Source organism: Argiope bruennichi, chromosome X2, assembly GCF_947563725.1.
Source record: "Argiope bruennichi chromosome X2, qqArgBrue1.1, whole genome shotgun sequence".
NCBI lineage: Eukaryota > Metazoa > Arthropoda > Arachnida > Araneae > Araneidae > Argiope > Argiope bruennichi.
The window spans coordinates 20,936,976-20,963,735 of record NC_079163.1 but is presented as its reverse complement, the minus strand read 5'-3'; the positions used below and the strand labels follow the sequence as shown (position 1 = coordinate 20,963,735).

The 26,760-nt window shown below is 29.8% G+C and overlaps 1 protein-coding gene across 2 annotated transcripts in view; it reads left to right on the top strand.

Annotated features, from left to right (window-relative positions):
• Positions 1-14,935: 14,935 nt before the first annotated feature.
• Positions 14,936-26,760, top strand: part of LOC129960216 (coatomer subunit beta'-like) — a 57,073-nt gene continuing 45,248 nt past the window's right edge. For both annotated transcript variants that reach the window (XM_056073458.1, XM_056073457.1), the window contains exon 1: positions 14,936-15,142. In XM_056073458.1, the coding sequence (XP_055929433.1) occupies positions 15,140-15,142 (3 nt within the window). In that variant the 5' untranslated portion in view covers positions 14,936-15,139. The remainder of the gene's footprint in view (positions 15,143-26,760) is intronic.

Below are 26,760 nucleotides of genomic sequence, written 5' to 3'. Positions count from 1 at the left end.
AAGACTTATCTCTTTTAGTATTTATTTTTTTCTAACTCTTTAACTGATTGATTTTTACTCACATCCTTAATAATAAAAATATTAACATGACAATTTTTTGTAAATTAGATCTAAATTTGGACTAATAATAACGGATAACTATTTTAATATTAGGACTTCTCTAATAAAGGATAACTATTTTACTATGCGCAACATATCTTGCCGATAGGCAGAAGAAAATGTCCATCATTACAATGAAACATGCGCATTATATTATTTCATCAACTTATTTTAAAACCTGCAATATTTGTTTTTTCCATTTATTAGATTCCTTCTTATACCAGGAAAGTAAAACACACCTTTTAAAGGAATATGAAGATTATCTTTAATTAAGATTTCAATAACTCTTCAGCTTTCTATTTCGCAGGTGTGTTTCTTATCAACAAGAATGGCATTAGTAGTTGAAAGTTCCTTGAAATTTTTGAACAATTCCTGTTCATAACAAAAATGGGAAATTATAGCCATGTTAACCAGGAACTGATCCACATCCTTAGATACTCCAGAAACTTCGACGGATAGATTAACCAAAGAAGATGAAATTTCATAAACAAAAATTTACTTATTTTTTTACTTTGCTTCTTGAGACCTTGTGATTCGATATGTCTTTTACGAAAACAATGTTCGCAAAATGGCCTCATTCCTTTAGATTTCCTATTTTTCTTGCACTGATCAGATTTTCTTTCCAGCTCCGCACGCTATTAAATGAGGTTTTATTTTTTCTTTGACAAGATGAATCAACATTATATAGTATTCAGTAGAATTCAGTAGAACAGTAGAATTTCATTCAAATCTTTCTATTTCAGTTGAATTCTCTCAACTTCGTTTATAAGTTATTTTTCAAGTTCTAAATAAATAAATTCTGCATCCTTTAATCTGTAAAGTATTTGAACCACATGATTGTACTCCGAAAACAATCTTCTAATAAGCTGAAATGCTTTCAAGAGTTCTTGGATTAAAAATGCGGCTTCTTTAACTTGAATTTGCTTCTCATTAACTCTTTTGTAAAAAATGCCGTTTCCTCTAAAGGGATCTTAGTTTAAAAAAATTCAGCTATCAGAACCTCTTATCTTGAAGTTGGTTCAGAATTCTTCTTTAAAATATCCCATGCTTCCTTATTGTCTGTTGTGCGCCGAATTATTGGAAAAATTTTTCTTTTAGTGCTTTGATAAATCGTAATATTGTATCTCTGCTTCCTCCAGTCATATTCGAATTTCTTTTTTGGTAGCTGCGTCAGGATAAGAATTATTTTCTTCACCAATTAAAAATCTTCAACAACCACGATCCATTAACAGTACCTTTATACTATCCTTCCATGCTGTGTAAACTTCGGAAATGCAAATGATGTGGCATTCATTCTGAGGAACTGATCTTGAATTTGGCTTTACAAAAATTACAAACGCAACAGTTAATCTCATTTCTTCAAATATTTTAATCTTTCTAATTAAATAGCATCTTCTTTCCCTGCACCTTTCATAGTGTGAAAGGACTGCGTCCATAACCAATGTTAGTATAGTGTGACTTTCATTCAGAATAATTAAACACCAGACAGTTAAAATATAAAACACTAATTTAAAAAGTCAAAAAAAGGATTAACAATTTGTTGTGTTCCGTGCAAATGACCAAGCCAAAAACAAGCACAAAACATAAATAAGATATGACAGCGAATCATAATACTAGAATATTTCCGAATGAGAAAAACAACCAATTCATTTGAATATCCAAAACATTTAACTCGCTTGCGCATTGGCCATACCAAATTTAATCCTCTTCATTTGTTGCTGGATGAACAACTACAAATGTGTTCCCGATAGAATTATGAAATATCTGTCTGCTATAATCTATCAAAATGCTCAGTTTTCAGAACTCAGCACTTGCGATTTTTTTCAAATGCTTAAAATTTCATTATCAACTTTGACAAAACACCTCATTATTATTATTATTATTTTGAATTCTCAAAATCTATAACGTTTTATCCTCTTGTTTAGATTATGTTAATATATTAAAGAATTTCATTCATAATCAGACTTACAAAATTTTTATACTTTCACATTCCTATGATTTTATCTCCATATTTGGTGCAGCATAAGAACTTCTTGGTTTTTGCACTATTAAAAAAACCAAACATTTCCAGTGACTCCAATGAAACAGTTGGTACTTTTTTCGTGAAGATAAAATTCACTTGCTAACCAAAACTAATTATGAAACTATGGCTAAAGAACAGGAATTCGATAATAGTCTTAACAGAAAGTGTTTCAAAATTGAAACTTAAATCTATTAAACTTCCATATGGATCAAAGCTGATGTGTAATGTTTCAACTAGCACCATACGCCCTACCCTCCAGAATGTTTCAGAAAAGTTGGTTTCGATAATATTTAATAACTATCTCATTCTGGAAGGAAAGCCACGGCTAAATTAAGGACAGATTTATCTGGCCTTCCTTACAGAAAGATTTATCCTGTTCTCAAAGAAACTGCATTGCCTGACAAAAAATAAAATATCGAGGAATTTCAAGTCTCCAGTCTGACATTTTTCTTTTGTTTCAGCACGATTCAATCATATCCATCGTGACATAGTAAGGCCACGACCACCTTCTATCTGATAGCCCTGCTAACTACCTCACATTTGTCGACAGATTTTTATGGCGGCCGGAAGGTTTTTCGGATGTCCTATACGAAAGCTGAAATCTGTAGTGAGATGTTTTTTAAAGCAAAATTATAATGTTTGGAGTACCTGAAATTATAATATAAATACAGAATTATTTCAGGTGTTTGCTCGATTTTTAGGTCGAAAAGGGACCCGAATGGTAAGCTATCATCCACCTTTACTTGGCACGTTGCGGAGATATCATTGGCAATCGAAAGATGCTGTTAAATGCTATTGCCTTCCCATACCACGTTGGACGAGTATACTGCCAATGGTCATACTGAGTATTAAAGTAGTCTGAAAGAGGAATTAAGTATTTTCCCTGCTGTACTTCTCAATGGTTTACCCTTGAGTCTTCTGGAAAAATTGTTTTCGCACATGTAATGCTAGTCCTGTAATTACTGGATTCATCCTACTATTAAAGAATAATATCCAGTTTTTGCAGCGAATTCCTACTTCAAATCACCCAAAATATATTTTCGAACAAAGGATGGAACAGCTCAAATTTTCGTCCGGAGAGACATTGTACATCAACCCCTTGAATAACCCTACGACGGCCATACAGGATCTTATTGAGAACGAGCAAAGCGTTTACTCTTGACATGCATGAATAAAAATGAATTGCAACAGTAAAAATAGACTCAAGCTTGCTTACGTTTTAAGTGATACCTTGAACCCGCTGACATCCCCTCCACACTCGCTCAGGGTATGAACTCAATATTGATGAATGATTGTCTTTCTCCTCTAATCAAATCAGAACAAATCTTCAGTTTTGCGGAGGAGTACTATGATAACATACCACAACATTTTCTGCCAAATAGACTGTAGTAACTATCATTACTTACTATGTTATTTATCCTGTCGGTTTAATATGTTTCCTAGCTCGAGGGATCGATTATTTGTTCTTTTTTCACTTGTCTTGTTATGTTTCTTGTGTCAAATGAAGTCGTCATCTTATTCCTTCTTTGTCCATATACATTCCACACTGTATATATTCAAGTTATCTTGTTTTTGTTGTGAATATGAATGTTAGGAATTGTAGAGAACAGGCATACGGCAACGGTAGCAACATGAAAGGGAAATGTAAAAGTGTACAATCTGGAATAATTGCTCTAGACCCTCATGCAATTTATGTTACTTGCCTATCACACTCTTTTAATTTATTAATTTTTGATACCGCTTCCAGCATTATATATTGTATATTTTTTGGATATTATGGATTGGATAATTGGGATTACTTTTATATTGCATATTTTCTGCAAAAATAATTATTATTAAATAATAATTATTGAAAAAAAAGGAAAATTCTCCCAAAGCACTTACTCTTAAACCATTACGCGATACTCTTTGGGGAGCCAAATGGATTCGGTTAAATCAGTGAATATACAGTTTGAGCAAATTTATAATGCCCTAGAAGAATTTATTGACGCAAATAACGTAATACAGCGGTATCTGAAGAAAAGTCTATTAGATTCAATACAAGAAATGCCATTTATTTTACGTTAAATAGTATGGTTTGCAATATTGTCCAAAATTAACATTATCAATAAAATATTTCAAGCAAAAACAATTGTTCTTGACTCGGCTTTTAATTTAATCATTAAAATTAAAACTGAAATCCAAAATGTGAGAAAAAAAATTAACACATTTTTAGACGAAGCAAAAGTGATAGAACGTAATTTGAATATTTCAGAACATTTTTCTAAAAAAAGAATTCGAAAAAGAAAATGATTATATTCAGAAATAGCTGGAGATGTATGTATACAAAACCTGGTAAAAGTATTTAGATGTTATTTTTTAACACTGTAATTTATATTGTTATTGTACAGACGGAAGATAGATTCAAAAGTATTTCAAATTAATCACTGATATAAAAACTTTAGAAAAACATGAATTTGAAAAATGTTCATAAAACTTTGTAAAGTTTTATAACAAAGATGTAGATGAAAATGTAATCCAAGAAACTGATTTTCAAGCAGATTTGATTTTGAATTAAAGGAATGTAAATAACCCACAAGATATATTGCAGTACAAACTAAAAAATAACTATAATGAATTATTTCTATATGTATTAACAGTGTTGAAACTTTTCTTTACCTTGCCAATTACCACAGCAAACGCTGAGCTCCCTTTCAGTAAATTAAAATTAACAAAAAATTGTCTTCGGTCATAAATATGTACAGAACGCTTAAATGTACTTGCTATACTAAGAATGGAAAAATTATAATTTTTCTGAAGTAATTAAAAGCAAAAACAAAAAAATGTACTAAATAAACATATAATAGTATTATATGTTTATCTTTGTAATTTTTTTTTTTTACTTTACAAAAAAATAGGGTCTCAATTTTTTTTTTTTTTTTTTTTTTTTTTTTTATAGAGAAGGCCCCTTTATAGAGAAGGCCAGCTCTGTGTATAGGTATCGAAAGTGTTCATTTTGAACAAGTTTTTTAAGTACTTCGATTAATGTTTCATTTGACCATTTTTCAAAATTTAACGAAAATTAATAAATACATCATTATGCAAATACAGTATGATTATACGCTTTGAATAACTTTTTGTAATATGTATATTATCCTTGAAAAAGATTACGAAGAACTCTCTCAAATACCAGTTTGATGTATGAAAAAAATGGTCCAAGTCAATAAATTTGCGTTTTAATATCTTGGCAAGTTTTACTGATATAAAAATGAAACTTTGTGCTTATGAATGTCTGGAAACAATTCACTCATTGACATTTTTTCGCTTTGAAGGCCATGCAAAGAATTTAATTTTTGCAATTTGTATTCTCAAACTCTAGAGAGAATATATATATATATATATATATATATATATATATATATATATATATATATATATATATATATATATATATATATATATATTATATTCACACATTTAAGCCCCTTATTTGATAAAACTTTGCAACTAGAAATATAACATAGTTGTAATAATTAAGAAAACAAACGTTTGTTCCATTTTTTGGGATACGCTGTGTATTAAACAAAAGTTAGGAAACAGTTTTTTTAATTTCTTTATCGTGCTACCTATCTTCGATAGTTATTCAATATATTAATCATTTCAAAAAGGAGTTTCCTAAAATTGAAAACGAAAACAGTATATAATCAATCTGCCATTGCTTGAGAAAGACGGATTGGTTTGATAAAAATATTAATTAAATACGAAATTGCAACTGATCTTAAAGTGATAATTAATCAAAACATACAAACAAAAACACAACAGATTTCTAATAAAAAATACTTGATTACAATAAATGCTTTAATTGTCAATATATTATTATATAAGAGTTGCCCAAATGAAAAGTGACCACTTGCAATTGCGTCCGATTGATTGCTGGAGAGGTTCAATAATGATGACGGACCTTTTTTGTATTTTAAAGATTTTTATTGTTTCTCCGCTTTCGGGAGTTGGTTTGAGCCTTGCCTTTCGGCGTGCTGCTGCGTCGATGATGTTACAAAGACTGATGGTTTTTTACATATACCGCTAGAGGGCGTTACAAGTGAGAGGCGGGGCAACATGCTTACGTAACATACTCCCGCCTTGAAATTGCACAATTTCAATATTCAGACACTATATGAATTTCACACATCACAATAAATTCAACAGAATTATTATAAAAAAATGAATAAATGTAAAAACAAATAAAAAATACTGAAATAATTCTTATATATAAATTTACGCAAAATAATACTGAAATAATTCTTATATATACAAATGAGTTAAAGTCTCTATATATTATTTACAATCATATACACATATAAATCCAATTAATTTTTTGGAAGTAAACATATTTGACTAATACCTCTTTTAATAACACCATTCAAAACTCTTATTGCTACAACTCTGACTAAAGCAACTGAACCTTTTATTAATTCTTGAATTCTACCCAGTCTCTATTTATATGGAGGCAAATCTGGATCTTTGATTACAACCATATCATTAAGATTTACATTATTCTTAGCAAACTGCCATTTGTTTCTAAGATGTAAATTATTCAAATAATCACGTTTCCAATTTTTATAAACTTGTTGTACTAATTTAGTTAATTTTTGCTATTTTGACAAATCTTTAATTTCTTCTGAAAATTCAGAAGATTGTACCTTGCTTACCATAAAGTTGGATGCTGCTTGAATTTCCTTAATTTTTACCTTACCTTTTTTACGTTCAGAAGAACACTTCAAATTATTGATAAATCTGAAAAGATAGCTTATAATTCGACACATTTTAGTATAGTTGTTACTTAATTTTTAAAATATTACAAATAAAATTATTAGAAATATTAGTTCGTAAAATCAATTCAGAAGGAGTTTTAACTTCTTTCATAAAGTCGTTATTGATTGCACACACTCGCGATTTGCTGCACAAAAGACTTGTTTTCACTTCACAGAGTTTATTTTTGAATACACATAGATGACTGCAGAGTAGGCCTTAACTGAGGCATCACAGAAGCAATGTAGGTCTATGGTGGCGGGATTCTTGATGATAACACATCTTTGAATTTTTAACTGTTGTTAAGTCTGGAAATTTAAAATTTAAGTTTTGATTTATTCCCTAATAATCCAGGATGGTTTGAAACCCATTTGGGAAGTTGCATGCCTCCTTTACTTAAAAGTTCTATTAACTGCTGTTGTAAAGCCTTGGTTTCTGGTAAGTTATTTGAACCAGTTAAAATGTCGTCAACATAAACATCAGTAAGAAGTGCTGCAGATGCTTGAGGAAATTCACTTTTTTCCTTCTCAGCTAATGCCTTGAATGTTCTGGTGGCTAAAAATGGAGCACATTTTGTTCCATATGTCACAGTTCGTAGTCTGTATGTTTCCACAGGAGCAAATCTATTAGGTTGCCACAGAATTTTTTGCAGGTCTCCATCTGCTTCTGCGACCAAAATTTGGCGATACATTTTCTTTATATCTGCACTAAATGCAAACTGATATGTTCGGAATCTTGGAATGATGCAAAATAGTTCCTGTTGAATTGTTCCGCCATTCAATAAAATGGAATTAAGCGAAACTTCACTGCTAGAATTTGCAGATGCATCAAAAACGACACGCAAAGGTCTTGATGTGCTTTCTGGGCAAAACACGGCATGATGAGGAATATAATATTCACTATTGGCAATTTCAGGAGAATCTAAAATTCTTTCCATATGATTTAACTGGAAATATTCATCCATAAAAGCCTTGTATTGCATTGCCATTGTTTTATTTTTATCTAATCTTTTCCAAAGTAAATTTAAACGTCTTTCCGCCATTTCTCTTGAATCGCCTAGTGTAGAACGTTTTTCTTCAACTATTGGTAATTTAACAACATACCTTAAGGTACTATCCCTCTTATGAGTGGAAAGAAAATGTTCCTCACAGTAAGTTTGTTCATATGTTTTTGATTCGACTGAATCATCTGTATTATCACCAGGAAAAGATTCTAAGTTAAAGAAATTTTTAACAGAATTCTCCAGATTATCTTTTTTAAAAATTAATCCAGAAAAGAAATGAGAATTTCTGCTGTTGATTGTTCCAGTTACTAAATATCCGAACACACTATTTTGTAACAAGAGTGAATTATCATATGATCTAAATTTTTCTGCCTTCAATAAATCAAAGAACAACTCGCATCCGAGTAATGCATTAATTTTATTAGGAATATGAAAAGTCTCATCCGCAAGTTTTATCTCACTTGGGAAGTTCACTTTTGAGATATCAATTTCTTTAGAAGGAGTTAAATTCGTTATTTTAGGCATAATTAAAAATGATAGAGTTCTGGAAAAATCATTGTCTTTATTAAAAATGGTAGTGGTTATTTTATTTCTAACGAAGAATTCTCCTCTGTTAATACCAGAGATGGATGCATTAACCTTTTCCCGCTTCAAATCTAAAGAATTGGCCGAATCTGCAGTTATTATGTTTACCGAACTCCCTGAATCCAACAGGGCTTTTATTTTTATTTTTTGACCAAATGCGTCTTCAATAAATAACTGCGCTGTGCATAGAATGTTTGAAGATAGTTTCGAGTTACTTGTAAGCGCTGACTCAGCATCAGGGGTTAGTTTTTGTGGCAACCTCGACGAGCCAGACGGTTCATTGTTTACATAAAGTTGCCCCCCCGCGTCTGGGGGCGTTACCTCTGCAAGGCGCATACTAAGGAGTTTAGGATCCAGATGTATCAAAGAATTATGGCCTGATTTTTGACAGCTTCGGCAGAGGAATGTGGATTTGCAGGGTGGCTTATGCAATTTCAAACAGTTCTTACAAATGTTATATTTTTCTAAAAGCTCGATTCTTTTAGAAACACTCAATTTTAAAAATTCAGAGCATCTTTGTAAAGGATGTTCAAATTTACATAAAATACATGGCTTTACATTACTTAGTTTATTTGCATTAAGAAGAAAGTTTTTCGGCTTATTTATTGCGCCTTGAAATTCCTTGTGGAATTTGTAACTTGTAGGGTATTTCCCTAATTGATCGAGTACCATCGCTCTTGATTCTAAAAATTGCAAGAGCTCCTTCAATGAAGGTATTTGTTTTGATTGTATGGACATTTCATATGCCTTTCTCTCTTTGTCAAGTCTTTCTAATATTATATTTACTAATATAGCATTTGTTAAATCATTACATTCTAAATTCAAGCTTTTTAAACCTCTCAGACTTTTATTTATTGTGTCTGTGATATTTCGTAAGCCTTTTGCAGACTCAAAATTTAATTTTTCTAGTTTTAGCATATTTCGAATGCAAATATCAACAATTGCTCGCTTATTTTCAAAGTGTTCTTCGAGAGCAGCAAACAGTGACTCAAATGTATCGTCACTTGTTTCTATAAATTTAGCTTCACCACGGAGGGCAGCCTTTAAATAAAATAACTTTTGATCATTCGTTAATTCGGTATTATCGTTTATTAGACACATAAATTGATTTTTGAAATTACTAAATTCTTCCATTTTTCCGTAAAATAGCGGTAAGGGAATTTCCGGAAGTTTCGTTTTTAATTGAATATGATTGATATAAGCGTTCAAATTTGAATTTTGATCATTTATATTATGCATTACATTTTCCTTAACATTATAATTAGAGAGTAAGCATTTCAAACTTACCTCTAATTCGTTTCTTTCTTCTTCGATATTTCTTGATCGCACTTCTGGCTTAACGTTTCATCTTCGTCGATTTCTAAATAATCCTTGAATAAAATTTCTAATTCATTTTTTATTTCTTCCACAATTGCCAGCTTTTGTTGACAGCTTAATATGAATTTATTTTCTTCTTCAACCGTTGAACTACTTTCAACAAACTTTTTAACACCTGTTAGTTTCGCCTTTATCCTTCGACGGATTCTATTTAACTCTTTGGCTTTCTGAGTTTTATTTTTTTTCCATATTTTCGCTAATTCGTTTCCGGATCGCTAGGATCAGAATGGAGAGGTTCAATAATGATGACTGACCTTTTTTGAATTTTAAAGATTTTTATTGTTTCTCCGCTTTCGGGAGTTGGTTTGAGCCTTGCCTTTCGGCGTGCTGCTGCGTCGATGATGTTACAAAGACTGATGGTTTTTTACATATACCGCTAGAGGGCGTTACAAGTGAGAGGCGGGGCAACATGCTTACGTAACAATGGGGTCAATTCACGGTCACGTGTCATGTACCAAACAAACAGTTTCTGCTTAATTTTCAACCGTTCTGCGCATGTCGTGATGTCTGCCGATAACGTTGATGAAACCATCGTTTAGTAAATATTACGCTAGCCGATCAATTATTAAAAACTTCTGATTTTTTTTTGTTAAAAAAAATATATTATTTTGAATTATTTAATCCAGATTTTCGTAGTTATATAATTTTATTTCTTATATTAAAATTTTAATTAGTATTTTCAATGGAATTGTTGTTTTTGCATAATTAATTAACATCACGTTTGGTGCCGGTTTATTTTTTCCTTTCCCATATCCCTTCCTTTTTTATCCAAAGGATACATTTTGACAAATGACTATGGCAGTGTTTTTGAAAAATTACATGTGTTCTTTTTTACTTATTATTTAAATATTGTTGAATGTTGAATCTTATGAATATAATTCTTTTTAAAAATAATTATTACTCTTAGATAAGTTAATATTTTAAAGCTTACTAATAAAATTATTACATTTTTTTCTTATGTAATTATTTTTATTAATATTGAGACTTTGATGTTTTCAGTTTGCTCAGAGGGAAGAACATGAAACTCAAATTAGTATATATTGAATAAATTAACTTTACAATTTCAAATTATGAAATATAAAAGGCATAGATACCTTTTTTAAATCTATGCAACTTATAAATCAGTTATTTCATTTTAATTTGTAGAAATCTTTAAAGGAAAACAAACAAAATCACATTTTCATAATTTTTATTTACACATTACAAAAAAAAATATAGATAAAATATATATGATAATTATTTGGAAAAATAGGATCAAATGGATGTTTTAATGCACTCACTAATTAAAAAAAAAAAAAAACATATTTACTATTTATCAACATTTATTTTTCTAGACACTTAAAAATAATATAAACACAGTATTACAAGAATGTCAATGCAAATGATGAAATCATTTTTATTCAACAGAAACATCCTAGATACTAAACAACATTTTTTTTTTATCACCAATAAAAATAGAATGTTGAACAATATACTTTTAAAGCAGAACATTTATGGATATTTTTTAATGCTAAAGTTACATTGATAAAAATTACATTGAAAGAATATCACAAAATATAACAAAAATATATAATACAGTAAATTTAATAAACAAGAATAAGGTCATGATAAATATATATATATATAGAGAGAGAGAGAATTAAAATAGGATATAAAGAGTAGTTGAAAGAAACCCTTTTATGCTTTTACAGAATTTTATTATTCAAGATTGATATGTTATAAAAACAGAAAGAAAAAAAAAGAGTCCAATATTTTCTGGAATGAATCTTTTTCTTTCTTACAGAATCCTGAAGTTCTTGTAGCTCATTTTGCAAATTGCTGATCCTGTCGATTATTTCAGAAAAAGTAATAGTCTGGGAAGAAGCAGAGTACATTCCACTGAAATCAGAATTCATATAATTTTGCTTAGTAATAAATTCTCTTGCATTTATATACTTAACTAAATGACATGTTTTTTCAAAACTTAAATATATATATATATATATATATATATATATATATATATATATATATATATATATATATATATATATATATATATATATATATATAGCATTCAATTTATCAAATTAAGAGCACTTTTAATAAAATACATCAATTATATATATATTATAACAGTCAATAAGAAAATTGGATTTTCAGTAGTTAGTAAAGGATTCACTTACTAAATAAATCTTAAAGAAATTTATTCACTTCCACCTAAGTTTAGCATTATAGCAGTTGTTATTTTTGCAACAGCAATTTGTTTACTTACATTAATTAAATTTAGATAAAATTTTGTAGAAAAATGCAATGTAATATTCATGTAAATATTTTAAAACCTTCTAAACATATTCAAAATTATCAGAAATTTCATCAAATGCGAATAAAGTAAATTAGAAATGCACTCATGTTTTTGATGGCAAATCGCTTACCGATTTCTTTTTCCTCGAAGAGTTTTTCTAACAAATTACTGGAACAGCTATATTTAATAAATGGACACACACTGAATGAATTCTTCAAAATGATCGGAGCATATCACCGACTTCGAAGGCTTGAAAAAATCTGTACCAAAACTATCAACCCAAGTCAGGATTGTTGAAAAGAAAATAAGAAAACATTTTATCATGACAGTCACTCGTGTTTCGCATTAAAGCATGCATCCATCAGCACACCAGTATTTCCTCTGTTAACACATAATAAGAGCAAAGAAAATGACTCAAACATTATAACTTCAAATGTAAACAAAAAATCCGCTTCATACTTGGCGGAGAACGTTAATGGCAGACTGCTCGACGAAAGCGGTGCGGATGATACTTAAATGCCATGCGCAAGAAGTACATGACATGTGACTTTTATGTCACATGAATTGACCCCATTGCAACTATAACAGCGCCATAGAATAGTGATATAAAGGACGATAGGAGGGGGGGGGACTGCATACAGCGTTCCACAGTGAAAGCTGTTCTTGGTTGAGGAAATTGATCGAAAGTAAAGTCCTGCTATACATAGATGTGTCCAGATCGGAAAAACGGGTGGTATTACGTTTTCTGATTCTTCGATTGCCGTGTGCACTCTTGATTGATTTCCTCCCCCAAGGGAGCATAATCATTTCAACTCAATCCTGCAGTACTCTGACGAAACTACAGAAAGCAATCAAAAGCAAACGATCAGGTCTTCTCACACAACAAGTGATCCTTCTCCATGACAATGCCTGCCCACACGTCTCCTTTGAAACCCAGACGACCTTTAAAAAATTCCGTTGGGAAGTGTAGGAACACTAGCCGTACAGTCCGGATTTGTCGCCTTGCAACTTCCACATCTTTGGGCGTCTACTTAAGAGAGCATTACAGCGGACACATTTCAACGTTTCCATTCGGACGATGAAGTGAAAGAAGATGTGCAGGACTTCTTCAAGAATCTTTCTGCAACAAAGCCATAGATCTGCTACCTAAACGATGGGACCTGTGTTACAACGCTCATGGTGATTTCTTTTGATTTCCAATAAAGGTAATCTTTTAATTCAATTTGTCCACTTTTCATTCGGGCAAACTTTATATATGTTAAAAAATTATTAAATTTAGAAAGCGAAATATTAAATGTAGGAGAAAGTTTCTTTTCTGTACAGATTTAAATACTGTCAATTGAATAATTAATAATTTTTAAATCAAATATTTTTGTATTTGATTCTGTATGTGAATATTCAGGTATGCATTAATTAGGGGGAAATAAATTTGTCTCAACTTAGAGGCGCCAGTTACCCTTGCACCGGTTCTGATAATTTCCTTTGCTAAGATATTGATCTGAATATACGTAGAAACTATTCCTGAATACACCCACAGGCAAATATGTAACTTCTTTTAAGCAGTTTTATTACACACAAGTATTCAATTTGTATCGCATTTTCTCCTTTCAGGGATTCTACAAGTCATAATTTTTCATATTCAACAATATTACCTTAGTTTCTGTTACAATGCCACGAACAGATAAACTGATAATCCAGTTTAGTAAGCTTATCTAGCAGCATGACTTTAAAATAAATACTTTTTAGTTTTTCCATGTCATTGTAAGTGTGCTCATTTATCACATTTATTTGTATTTTAATTTGATTCTATTTAGTATAGTTTATATATCTTGTTCTCCTATATTTTTTAACTTTTCTTGCTATCTGCCTATTCCATAATTTACTTAGTTTGAAAATTAATTCATTTTCTGCTGTATCTTGTGATTTATTCTGGCTGATGCATTCAATAATTATTATTCAAAGATTTAAGGTTTCCACTTATCATTTCTAGAAACAATATTCTAAAAATGGATTCATTACATACTACAATAACGAATTTTCTTCAATTAGAAATCAGTTTGCTGTGATTTTATTCTTACGAATGTTTCAATTAATTTAATAACGTCAAGAATAATTGCAGTTTTCATATTTTTTTTTATCAAATTGATCTTTTCTTTCTTTCTTTTTTTTTTTTTTTAGTATGGCAAGGCGAATGTATTCTTTTTTCGTTTCAGAATTCCTTTTAGAACTGGCTAAAATTGTTGACAAAGTTGCGAACGCTATATAAATTTGCATATATACGAGTTCGGCTCATTTCAAAAGTATTTAAATCAATTTGTAACAGCAAATCTAAATAGCAATTTAGAGAAGTCCACACTGAAGGGTTAATACAATACCTGTATTTAGGAGGCGTTGGTTCATTAGGACTCCGGTTTTTCAACTCGAGGGGACAGATATGCCTGGATCAAAGCTTATTTTGAAGTTGTCGCAATTTTTACCATAGCAGATAGTCTATTCTTGCATTCCGAGTATTCTTCAGTCATTCAGTTATATGATTTCACTTAAAATATTTCAGAACGAAATACATAATCTATTATTACCTTTATTCTGTCTTATTTCGATTTGTCCCTTCAAAAGCATCCAAGAAATTCAACAGGAAGTTATATGTGTGATCTTTCTCTATTTATTTAACTATTTATGGGCTTCTCTTTTGAGTTAACTGCTCCAAATATTTTTGTTGAATCAATTTATTTCTTTACAACGGCAACATTAGTGCCGCTTCGATGTGTCTGTCTCTAGTGTCGTGAACACTGGATCTTTGATTGGTGGAGTTTTGTTGTCCTATACTAACACCAACATAGCCACGTTCGGATTGCTCACTTTATTTACCTTTTCGATTAATTTTATTATGTGGCGTTAATCTGATTAACTCTTGAAGCTGTACAGATTTTAATAGTTACATATTCTCTGCAAAAGGCGATCTAATTGTTGTACTTCAAAAATGGTAAGCGCATTTTTAGTAATAAATTTTTCTACACCGGTTTCTTTGACTGATGTTTGTTTACATAATTTCAAATGTACTTTTTTTATGTTTTAGAAACTGACTGTCATTTTTGAATGCCACTCATAAAAATCTATTTTTCATTATTATGCACTCTTGAGATTTCTAGAATTAATTGTATATCTTAAATGTTCTAGACACTTAGAGATTCAGAGATATTTCATACTCTATTGTTGATCCCCTCCCCCCTCCCGAAACAACTACCTTTTTACGCATAATAATGAAAGAATTGAATGCATATCACGAATAAAATTTTACTACTTTCTCTTTATTCATTTTGTACGTTTTTAAACATTTGAAAAAGATGTTAAGATAGCAATGATTTCTAAATTAAATTTTTCTAGAGATTAAGGCATCTAACTAAAATTTTCTAGAAACTAAAGTGCATCACAAATACATCGATTAAACTTATGTTTAAAAAAATATTTTCTTAAAATGTATTTTTTGTTTTCCTCTTACATATTTATATTGCATTTCTAAGAACTTCTCTCTCTATTGTGGAATGTACGTATTTGCTTTTTCCTATAAATTCTCGCCTTCACTGTGAAATATATGATTTTGATCAAATATAAGTTTGGAAAAAGTTTTAATTGAAAATTTTGATTGAATAAATTATATAAAAACAAGCAGATGAAATCAAGAATTTTAAATTTGTTTAACCCACTAGTTTTGCATATTGTCTTTCAATTGGAGTGAAAAAATGTTGCATTACAAACTATACTTCAGAAGGGAGGATTTGTGAAAGAGAGAGAGAAAAATAGACTAGGTTGATTAACATATATAAATACTGTTACAATAATTAATACATAATGTTGTATTAATTAATTTGACTGTGGCTGACAGCAAATTTTGACATTTGTGATCTTAGAATTTTATTTTTTACTTTGAGGTTGTATATGTATTACAAACTATTAGCTTATTGTAACTACTAGCATAAATTTTATGTAAAGTTCATTTGAAACAAACATTAATTGAATTATAAAAAAAAATTATTTTTTTACATGAAATATCTTCCCAACATAAACATTAACAGCCTATTATTTTATTTAGTTTTACACTGTACTATAATTATTTAAACTGGCATTTTTACTTAAAGTAATAGTTGGATTATTTTCTTCAAGAAATAAATAAGGAAATCTATTCTATACATATAAAAAAACTTGTATAGTCTTATTATTTTTATAATAATAATAATACATTAATGTTTCAACCCTTAAATAGAATTTTAGTTTAGTAAAGGCTTTTTAGAGCTCGGTTAAATAAAGATTAAACAGCTAAAATTTTTAGAACATAAAAATATTGCTTTAATCCTGAAATATTCACATATGTTGAACTTTTTGCAAGAAATTTTATAAGGTATCTGAACCACAAAATTTTGTTATTCTATTATGGGCTCATTAGAAAAATAAGCCATTTAAATTCACTTGGCCTTATTAATTAACTGACTCCTGCATTTTACAATTACTGGTTTTGTAATTTAAAAACAATTCTATATCTTTCAATAGAGTTATCAATATTATTTATATTTTTTAATAAAGATACATGATAAAGACCCACATAATCTCATTAATCCATTTTAATTTTGAGAAGTGTTTGGATTAAACTAAACTCAGTGGCACGACAGCCCATGTGGGCCGAGGTCTACAGTGCTCATATCTGCTTTCTTGACCGAGAAAGTATTTGGATTAACTGAGTTTTATTATTATTATTATTATTCACTCTTAAAATCCGATCTACATTTCTTTGGGCAATTTTGCTTCAGTTTTATATTCTAACTATTGCAAATGGATGGTTATTCTCATGACTAGTCATATTAAATACGATAATTAACTTATTTCTGGCTGATGCTTCCTTAGTGTCTGCAATGATATGATGGAATTTTTAACTTAGGCAAATATGTGTGAGGAATTGTGTATTAAAAATTCACTATTGGTATCAGGAAATACATTTTTTTTTCCACATCAGTTGCATTTATCATTGATGGGCAATCTATGACCTACTTAGAGCTCCTCTCAAGCCTTCTGCTTACTTTAAAATACACTTGATATTATAAGGAAGAAACTTAGAATAGCAGTTTTTGTAAAGTTAAGATTATTTAAATTTGCATTTAAATATCATTTATCTTGTTGAGGGTTTGAAGTTTTTTTTTTTATACAATAGAAGTTTCAGTGTTTAGGACAAATTAGCCGTTTATTTTGAAAATGGGGCAAGTTCATTTTTTGTTATTGCTAGATATTGAAAGATTTGCATTTCAATAAATTTAAAAATATTGGTAAGTATTTATGGATATATTTTGTGGTTCCAGGTACTGCAAGTTTATAATCCAATAGTGTATATATATTTAACCAATTCACGGTTTCTCCATCAATATTTTTCTTACTTTTTAAAACCGCGTTCTCCAGTAGTTTTGTAGGGAAAAAAAAAAAAAAAAAAATTCATTTCATTTCATGTATTAAAAATTTATTATGTTTTCGACAATTTTGTATTACTTTATAGTAATCCTGGGGAATATACAAGGAACTGATTTTCCGGATTGACATTTCTACCACTCCAAAATCACGATTGTTGAATGAATGTCCTGACAATAAAAATTTGAGATCAGTTATATTTATTTCATTGTCACTGGACTGAACAATTGGTGTTAATAGTAAACATATTATTATTGAAACATAAAATTAAGATATACTTTTTATTATTTATGAAATATTGTACAACCACCGATTTTCAATATCAAAGATAGATAGACAGAAACACCCTAGATTTCAGACATGAAGTCAAACTGCCACATTTGCTTCACCATACAGTAACTGTAGCTAAATTTTGCCGTAATATATTTGATGAAAAATAATTTCAATCTAAGATGGACTTGCACCAGTTTCAAAATAAGCATATTTTTAATACTGTTAAGAGCTAAAACTTCCATCTTCCAAATACTAGAATATGATTTTTTTTTTTTTTACTATGAATTGTTTGTGCATAAAAAGATTATAACAAGTTTTATCAATAACTACCATTATCCCCATTTTTTTCAAAAATGGACTTACACCACTTTCAAAATAAACAGTTCAAATGGTCCCATTTATAAAACATTTAATAGTTAACTGATTTTTGACAGATTCTTCCTCAATGTAGGTAATGATATAATAGAATTTTTAATTTAAGTAAATATGTGTAATTAAAAATCACTATTGGTATCAGGAAATACATTTTCTTTTTATACCAGTTGTATTTATCATTAATGGGTAATCTACGACTCACTAATATCTTCTCTCAAGCCTGAAACTTACTTTAAAATAATAACATAATACTTGATATTTTGAGAAAGAAACTTAGAATAGTAGTTTTTTTAAGGTTAAGATTATTTAAATATACATTTAAAATATCATTTATCTTGCTGTGGGTTTGAAGTTCTTTTTATGTAGTTGAAGTTTCAGTGTATATGACAAATGGTCCCATTTATACAAAATTTAAGTATTCCAAATGGATGAAAATTGTGTTTTAGTTCTATTAAATTAGTGACAGTTTGAAAACAGCTGAACATATATGTTGCAGTTTCTTATATCATAATCATTGCATATATATAAAAAATAATTTTAAAAATATCTTGGTTATGATTTCTATTATTCACTATCTTTAGAATAAAATTATGAGATTGAAAAATTTCTAATTTTGATAATATGTTCTTGTTATCAGTCTTGAAATATTTATATTTAAATATTTTTGAAAGAAATGTTTCTTAGTATTCTAGAAATTTTTATGCAAAGAAAAATCTTTATTTTTAATTAAAATAATGAAATAATTTATTTAGGTAGGTTGTTTAATGATAAATATCCCTAGCCATCCTTTTAAGATGCATAAAGGCTGAATATTTTAGTGATAAAATTTCTGGAAAGGGCAAAATCTTCAATATTGAATCTTATTATTATAAAATCACATGAAATAATGTGACTAAATAAGAATAACTGAAGTGTAAGTAAATCAGTGTACAAAGTGTATTGCATACTTTGTGTGTAATAATGTGTTTCTGAAGACTAAAAGGTTTTCATATTTTTGTTCTAAAATTATAGAGCTATGCATTATTTTCTGATAGGATATTTTAGAGGAGACCAATTTCAATTTTAAAAAGCTAATAATATTTTATTTCATTTTTCTTCTTGCATTATATCATAAGTAAAATTTTAATAACAATATTTTTCATTGCATTGAAAAATGTTAATTTATTTAAACATTTTCATTTGAAACACATACATCATTGACTTACTCTTTGATAATTCATCAAAAATATGTATTATGTATGAATAGGATTTAGGATGTACAGGCATGGTTTCTCTTAAAATAAGCTCACTACACAGATTTTTTTATATATGTGTTTGCATGTCTGTCTGAGATGATAGGGCTGTCTTATGTACTCCCAATATTTCCATGAAAAAAAATATTTTTAGGCTTCCAGAAATTTATAAACTGTGCTGTAAGAAATTAAATCAAATTCTGTTATGTTAAGTATATATTGTAGCAATGTATGAATTTTCTTATCTTTTCTTTCTTTTAACCATATTTGGCCTGATTTTTACACTTTGTATGTTTGTAGAAGTATAGTATATACCAAGTAATTTCAAAGGTTTCCCCCGATTCTTAATATATTGAGCTAAGCAATGAACTGGAAGAGAATTTCTGAAAGAGCTATAAAAAGTTTTAAAAGCACTGACAAACATTTGAACAACAAATATTTTTTAAAAAAAGGGGGGGGGGACTACAGACCTTGTTGAAGTGGTTGAATTAGTTGATATGCTAATCATTACAGACTAAAAGAATATATTTTTGTAGCAATTTTCAAACATTAAAGGTATGAAAACATAAATGCATGTCATGATATCAAAAGACATTTACATTATGAGAATTTTAACGTATTATGTTACATTGATTCTGTTTTCTCTTTGATGATGAACTATATTTTTTTATAACTCTTGTAGCCTTTAAAAACTTCACAAAAATTAATGCTATAGCATTCATTTTTATTATGATGCAAGTGTGAAGCCTATAGCACTCAATTTTTAAATTCAAGTCAGTGTAAATAAATTGTTTCTTTACATCTTAAGTTGCGGGATGTAGTATTTATGCTTTGCTCGTGCATATTTGATTTTTTCTGTGAAGTAGTTTATATTAAAATATTGATTTGTATTGATGTTCTAAAACTGTGAAATTTCAATTTCGTTACGATGTCCACTGTGAGTGATGCTATTTTGTCTTCCCCTAAGTGCGAGTTATGTATTACGCATGCGCAGGCTGTGAATGCTTTTGGTGTCGGTTCAAGAATTGTTTGGGTATTCACAATCTTCATCGATCTAGGCTTATCTTGCCTAAATTAGGAGTTTATCATTTTACTGATGTTCTGGAGAGCTGCAAAATTATATAAAAATTGAAATGGTAAACTATGCTTTTTATAAATTCTCACTGATAGGGAATAAAATATTTTCATTTTCATCTTTTCTTTACAAACAATTTTTTCTTTTCTTCATTCCCGTTTATTTACCATTACCTTTCTTCATTTTATTGTGTTTCCTGTGGTGAATCGAATACTTGCCATTATTCTTTATGTCTGGGAATAATAAAGACTGAAGCGAACTATGAACTACCTATTTTTTTTTCTCTCCTTCTAAGAAAAATCCACAGAAACCTACATTTAAAGAATTTCTGGAAAGCCTAATTGACATTGATGCGGTAGACTTTCAACAAGAAGCATTAAACTTCATTGACTGAACATCTGTTAAAATTTAAAACAAAGAAAATCGGAAAGTCAAGTGATTATTTATTTCTGATCTAGTGCGAATGGCTGTTAGATTCACAAATAGTCTTACCTATGTTACTTGGAAAACTCTAAAACCAAACAGAAATACTTAATTGGCTAAAATGCAAGCTGTCATGCCAGTTATGCCAACTGTAACTCCCAGTTATGCAGACATAGTAGCGAAACAAAGAAGAAGATCCAGATCATGTTGTAGAAAGAGAGAAAAGGGGCCGATAGCTATAATTTATCCGAAAAAAAGGAAATTTAAAGAACATACTTCAAGCGGGTATAGATCCGGCTTAATTCAAGATTAGAATACGAAATGTTAAAAACTTTTATAATGGCGGTGTACTTATAGAAGTCAGCAATGAAGGCGACATCAAAAAATTAAAAGAATTTATAAATAAGGAATTCCTTAAAGAAGAATTAACGCATACGAGAACTTTCAAAGCAAACACAAAGGTATTAATTTATAGAGTTGAGGAAAGCCTAGAAATTCGTACAATCCTGTTGCCTAATAATAAATTTTGGAGCTGTTATCACGGAGTTCTTCAAGGCTTTAGTTCTGAGCCAGCACATTGGTTAGCTGTTATTAATGAAGTTTTAAATCAATTTTAGGCAAACCCAGAACATAAAATGCAAGCATTTGCAGATGACGTAACTATATTGATCTTATCATTTTGTTCAAAAGAAGGTATCAATTTTACAGAAAATGGAAGAATAGGCCAATGTTTTTAATCTGAAATGTAGTTTAAATAAATCTCTTTACAATATGCTTCAGTTTCGTTGGGATATTTCTCATTTTTCAGTAATTAGGTTATATGATAAAGGAATAGGTTTCTCAAAGGAACTTAAATATTTATGAATTGTTTTTGATATAGATTTGTCTTTTATGCCTCATCTTAATTACCTGAAAACGAAAATTGATAAAATTATTGTAAAAGTAAGGAGACTTACGAGAGTTGCTTGGGAATTTGCACCAACGACAATGAAAGAAATTTATAAAATCATATTTGAAAAAAAATATGTATTGTTCGGAAATTTGGTTTACGGGTCAAGTAAAACCGAGGGACAAACTTCTTCTAATCCACTGACTTTGTTTGTTAACTGTTACTAAAGCTTATAGAACAATTTCAACAGTGGCAGTTCAAGTTTTAAATGGCTGCCCTTTAATCAACTTGGTCATAGAGAAATTTAATTCAGCGACAGTTGATATCAATGTTTCTAAGAGAAAAAGTAATTCAAATAATATGATAAATTTCGATTATGAAAAAGGTATTATTCCTTAGAAAGTAGTGTAATTACATTGAAATATTTTGACTCTACCTTGGAAACAGAGCACTATATTTATACTGATGGTTCAAGGTTGGATGGATGGATGGTAGGAGGAGCCATGGACTTGGTATTTCAATGGTATTGAAAAAGATCATGATATGCTTAGACTGGCGGATGGGGTAACTGTTTTTATGGCTGAAGTTGAGGCAATCTCTAGGACAGTGAATTTTGCTATTAAAGAAAGACTGGCAAAGGTATATATTATTACTGATTCTAGGTCTGCGTTAATGTCACTAGAGTCAACTCGAGAAGTAAGAATAATTTTATTGCATATGAAAGATAAAATTGTAGATTCCGACTTGGATATTAACTTGGATTATATAAAAGTACACCATTTATTATGGAAATGAAAGAGCCAATTTACTTGTCCAAAAAAGCGTTAATGCAGAAATAGACATAATAATAATAAATATAAAATAACGCTGAAAACAGAAACATGTAAAAAGATTGGCGATGAATGACAAATTTGTTGGGAAAATTCGAATAAAGATATTAAAATAAATGAATTCTTTTCGAAAGTTAAATTATATCTCAAAGAAGATTTCTTTTCTAAATTAAATTTATACTAGCTATGGTATATTTAGGACTTAACAACATAAGTTTTCTGGAAAGGAACCATTTTGCCAGTGTGGAATTTCAGAAGGAATTGTGAAACATATAATAAAAGACTGCTCTAAATGAGATAATTTCAGAAGTAACTGGCCTTTTAACTGGTTACAACAAAAGTTGAAAAATCTTATTCGCCTTCCTGTTGTAAAAAAGCGTGCATCGATATTATTACTCAACTTTTATCAGTTGAAATTGATTGATTTTATCGCATTATTTTGTTTTTGTTTCACTTTTTTGCGTATTGCATAACTTTATTGTATAACTATTATTGTATTGTAACTTTTATCATATGACTATTATTGTTGTTATATTATGACATTGGTAATAACAGAAAAGCATGTGACTTTTATGCTAATCTGGTTTAGTAGCTATTGCTTTATTTGAGACATTTGGTGCGTTCTACCAGAGGGCTTCAAAATTTATGTCGGTTTCTGATGTTCGGTATCGACAAGTGCCACTTGTGTCTTTCTGCTAGGTGGACTTGCTTTGTGATGACATCATCTACTACCCCCGTTTGGCCTATGGCTTGATCGGGGTTTGTTTATCTTATCTTATATTTTAAGTTCATCAAAACGTTTACCTTCTGTGAACTTGTGTAATAAATAGAACCAGAATAGCATTAAAAAAGTTTTTGTGAATTAATTATAAAGATTTTTTAAACATGAACTTTTGAATTGTTAAACCTCTTGAAAAACCTCTTATTCTAATTCTAAAAAAAACTTCTTTACAAAAAAAAAAAAAAAAAAAAAAAAAAAAATTGAATTGTTGAGTCCTTGACTTTGAGGGTTACCTGTAAGTACTTGCGATTAGCAGAGGGCCAATTCTCTGTTTGGAAATTTAGGATAGTGGATTTTTATTAGAATTTGACAGAAAACCATTTTGTGCTTGCGAGTGGTGTTTGTTCATTCTTTTTATGTCTCAAACATTCTGTTTGCCATTGATGGGCCAATGGAATTCTGAGGAAGAATACTTAATCCGTGTTGGCGCCATTCATTTTATAGTTATTAGACTTGTCGCAGTTGGTTATGGTTGCAGCTTTAACCTTAATTTTAATCCAACAAACCATATAAAATCACCTAACATATCCATCTGTCTCTTTCTCCCAAAAGTTGCAATTGCTGTCTGCCCATTATGACAGTAAGACTCATTTAAATGTACTCTTATGTACCATAAATGTTTATTTGTATATTTCAAGATGGTATTTACTATATATGCGGACATAACACCCATAAAAAATAATAAAGTTTGTTTGCTAATTGTACTTATTTTATTTCATATACAAGACAATTAGTATTAAAATAAAAAGACTGATTAACCTTTATTTAAAAATGTTGGTACAGCCATTTTATCTACTTAAGCACACTATTAAACCGAATGCAAAATTACACCAACATTTTTTTCGCTTCTTAATTGTCAATTTATAAATTAAGAATATAGATCTCTGAATATAATTTCTGACCAGCAGAAGCTAAATATTCTTTTCATATCTTAAAAATTTAATCAATTTATAAGCTCACTATCAAAAATGCAGTCCTTTACAAGTCAGATTTTTAAGTCCATGTGAAGTTTGGTATGATCTTCCACTGAACTATTTTGTAACTAGTTATGGAAACACTTAATTACGGTGCATGATATCTTCATTTTCAATGCATGCAAGCTCGAAGCCTATGTCATGTGTTTCCTGTTGATCGATGGCAAAGGTATATAAGCTTGCTGTAGAAACCAGTAAATATTTTCCTTGGAAGGTGTAAAGTGCCTGAATCAGTTCGTTTAATTTAGACATACGTGTACATCGGTGAATGTGACACTTTATTAATTGACAGTTTTCACTGTGTGGCCAGAATAAAAAAAAAAAAATTAAAGTTTTTTCACACAAGCGAAAATTTACTGATATAACTCCATATCTTCTTTAATGAAATACTGTTATAGAAAGTATACGTCTAGATGCAATATTTTGGGAAATAAGCGCACGTTCCACTTTTTTGGGATAACCTATATGTATATAAATATGTAAAACAATGTATCGTTACATAATATTGTTGCATTTAGGGAAAGTTTTGTAATCTAGGAGGATTTCAAGCTCCTCCACACTTCAAGTATTCTGCGGACCGCTTCTTATCCTGTAATCCTGATGTTCAGTATTCTGGAATGTGTCAAATTATTTTACTTGTACAGTGTACTTTAATGAAGTCTCTCGCCTCTCCACACACACAAAAAGAAAAAAGAAATTGTGGTCTCCTATATTCTGGGCAGGTTCTTAATTTATCACTCAAAAACAAGTTGCAGACTATTTTCACCTGTTGGCTTGTTGGAATTAGGGATTGCAATACCGGTATACCGGGATACCGAATACCGGTATTTTGAGCCATTTGTACAATTTTGTAATACCGGTACTCACAAGTTTAAATACCGGTTTTTCGGTATTTACTAGAAATCTTTTAAATTGTCTTCACTACATGTTCACGTGATTACACTTACACACATGTGAAAAAAAAAAAAAAAAGGAGCTAAAAAGTATCTAATAGGGGAAATCCAAGGTTAAAGGTATACCGGAAATGCGCCTATCGAAAGAATACCGGAAATGCGCTTTCAAAATCTACTATTCTGGTGAAATATAGATGAACACGACGGGAATCATCCAAAAAGAAGGGTCAAAATTATCTTATTACAGCTCCGAGCAATACTGCACACGCGCACGTTTCGTAGTCTGATATTCATGTCTATGAAAACAAGGTTTCAGTTGTGAAGAAAGTGCGTAATATTTCGATATTTTTTAAATTGGTGGGTTTGTTATTCACATTGTATTTGCATATCATACTTTAGGGATAAAAATATTTTTCAGATTTATTATATATATGCTCATAAATAATAACCCATAATAATGAATAAGAATAACTTTAAAGAACATAAAAAATCAATTGATAATACTTCGGTTTGGTTTCATTATTTATATGATGAAAAGAATATGGTGGCACAATGTAAAAAATGTTCAAGAGTTATTTAAAAACGAAACATGATACAAATTTGTTAAAGAGGAAAGAATCTAATTGCGATGAAGATACAAATTCAAGCACAGTTTCTAAGCCCAAGCCATCAGGAATTTTAGATTATTTTGAAAAACGAAAAGATAATTTGGATGAAACTATAAGTAAAATGACAGCATTAGATCGTTTACCATTTCGAGTGTTTTGCACTTCTACTGAATTAAGAAAATCAATATCCGCCAGAGGTTTTAAAAATCTATCAACATCGATAAACACTATAAGAAGAACTGTTATAAACTACAGTAATGTTGTTCGCAATTCTTTGAAACACGAGCTATTACAATTAAAAGTAAATGGTGAAAATTTAGTCTTACATTTGATGAATGGACAAGTGTAAGAAATAGACGCTATTTAAATATAAATATTCATTCAGAAAAAAAAAATTGAATATAGGACTTACACATGTCTCGGGAAGTATGCCAGCCGAAAAATGTGTGGAAGTGCTTAAGTCTAAATTAGCGAAACATGGATTATCCCTGAAAGAAGATATTGTATCCATAACGACTGATGGAGCAACAGTTATGAATAAAGTTGGAAAGTTGATTGGTGCAAATCAGCAATTGTGCTATGCTCATGGAATTCAATTAGGAGTAATGGATGTATTATACCAAAAAAATAAAGAACAGACGAATCCAAATACTGTGGATATAGAAACTTCGGATTCCGCCTTTGAAGAGACTGAGAGTGATATTGACAATGAAGATAATGGCAATGTAACTGTTGAAGACGATATTGCTAATGAGGATGAAATATTAACCCATCAAGAATTGCTTCCTATAATTTATAAA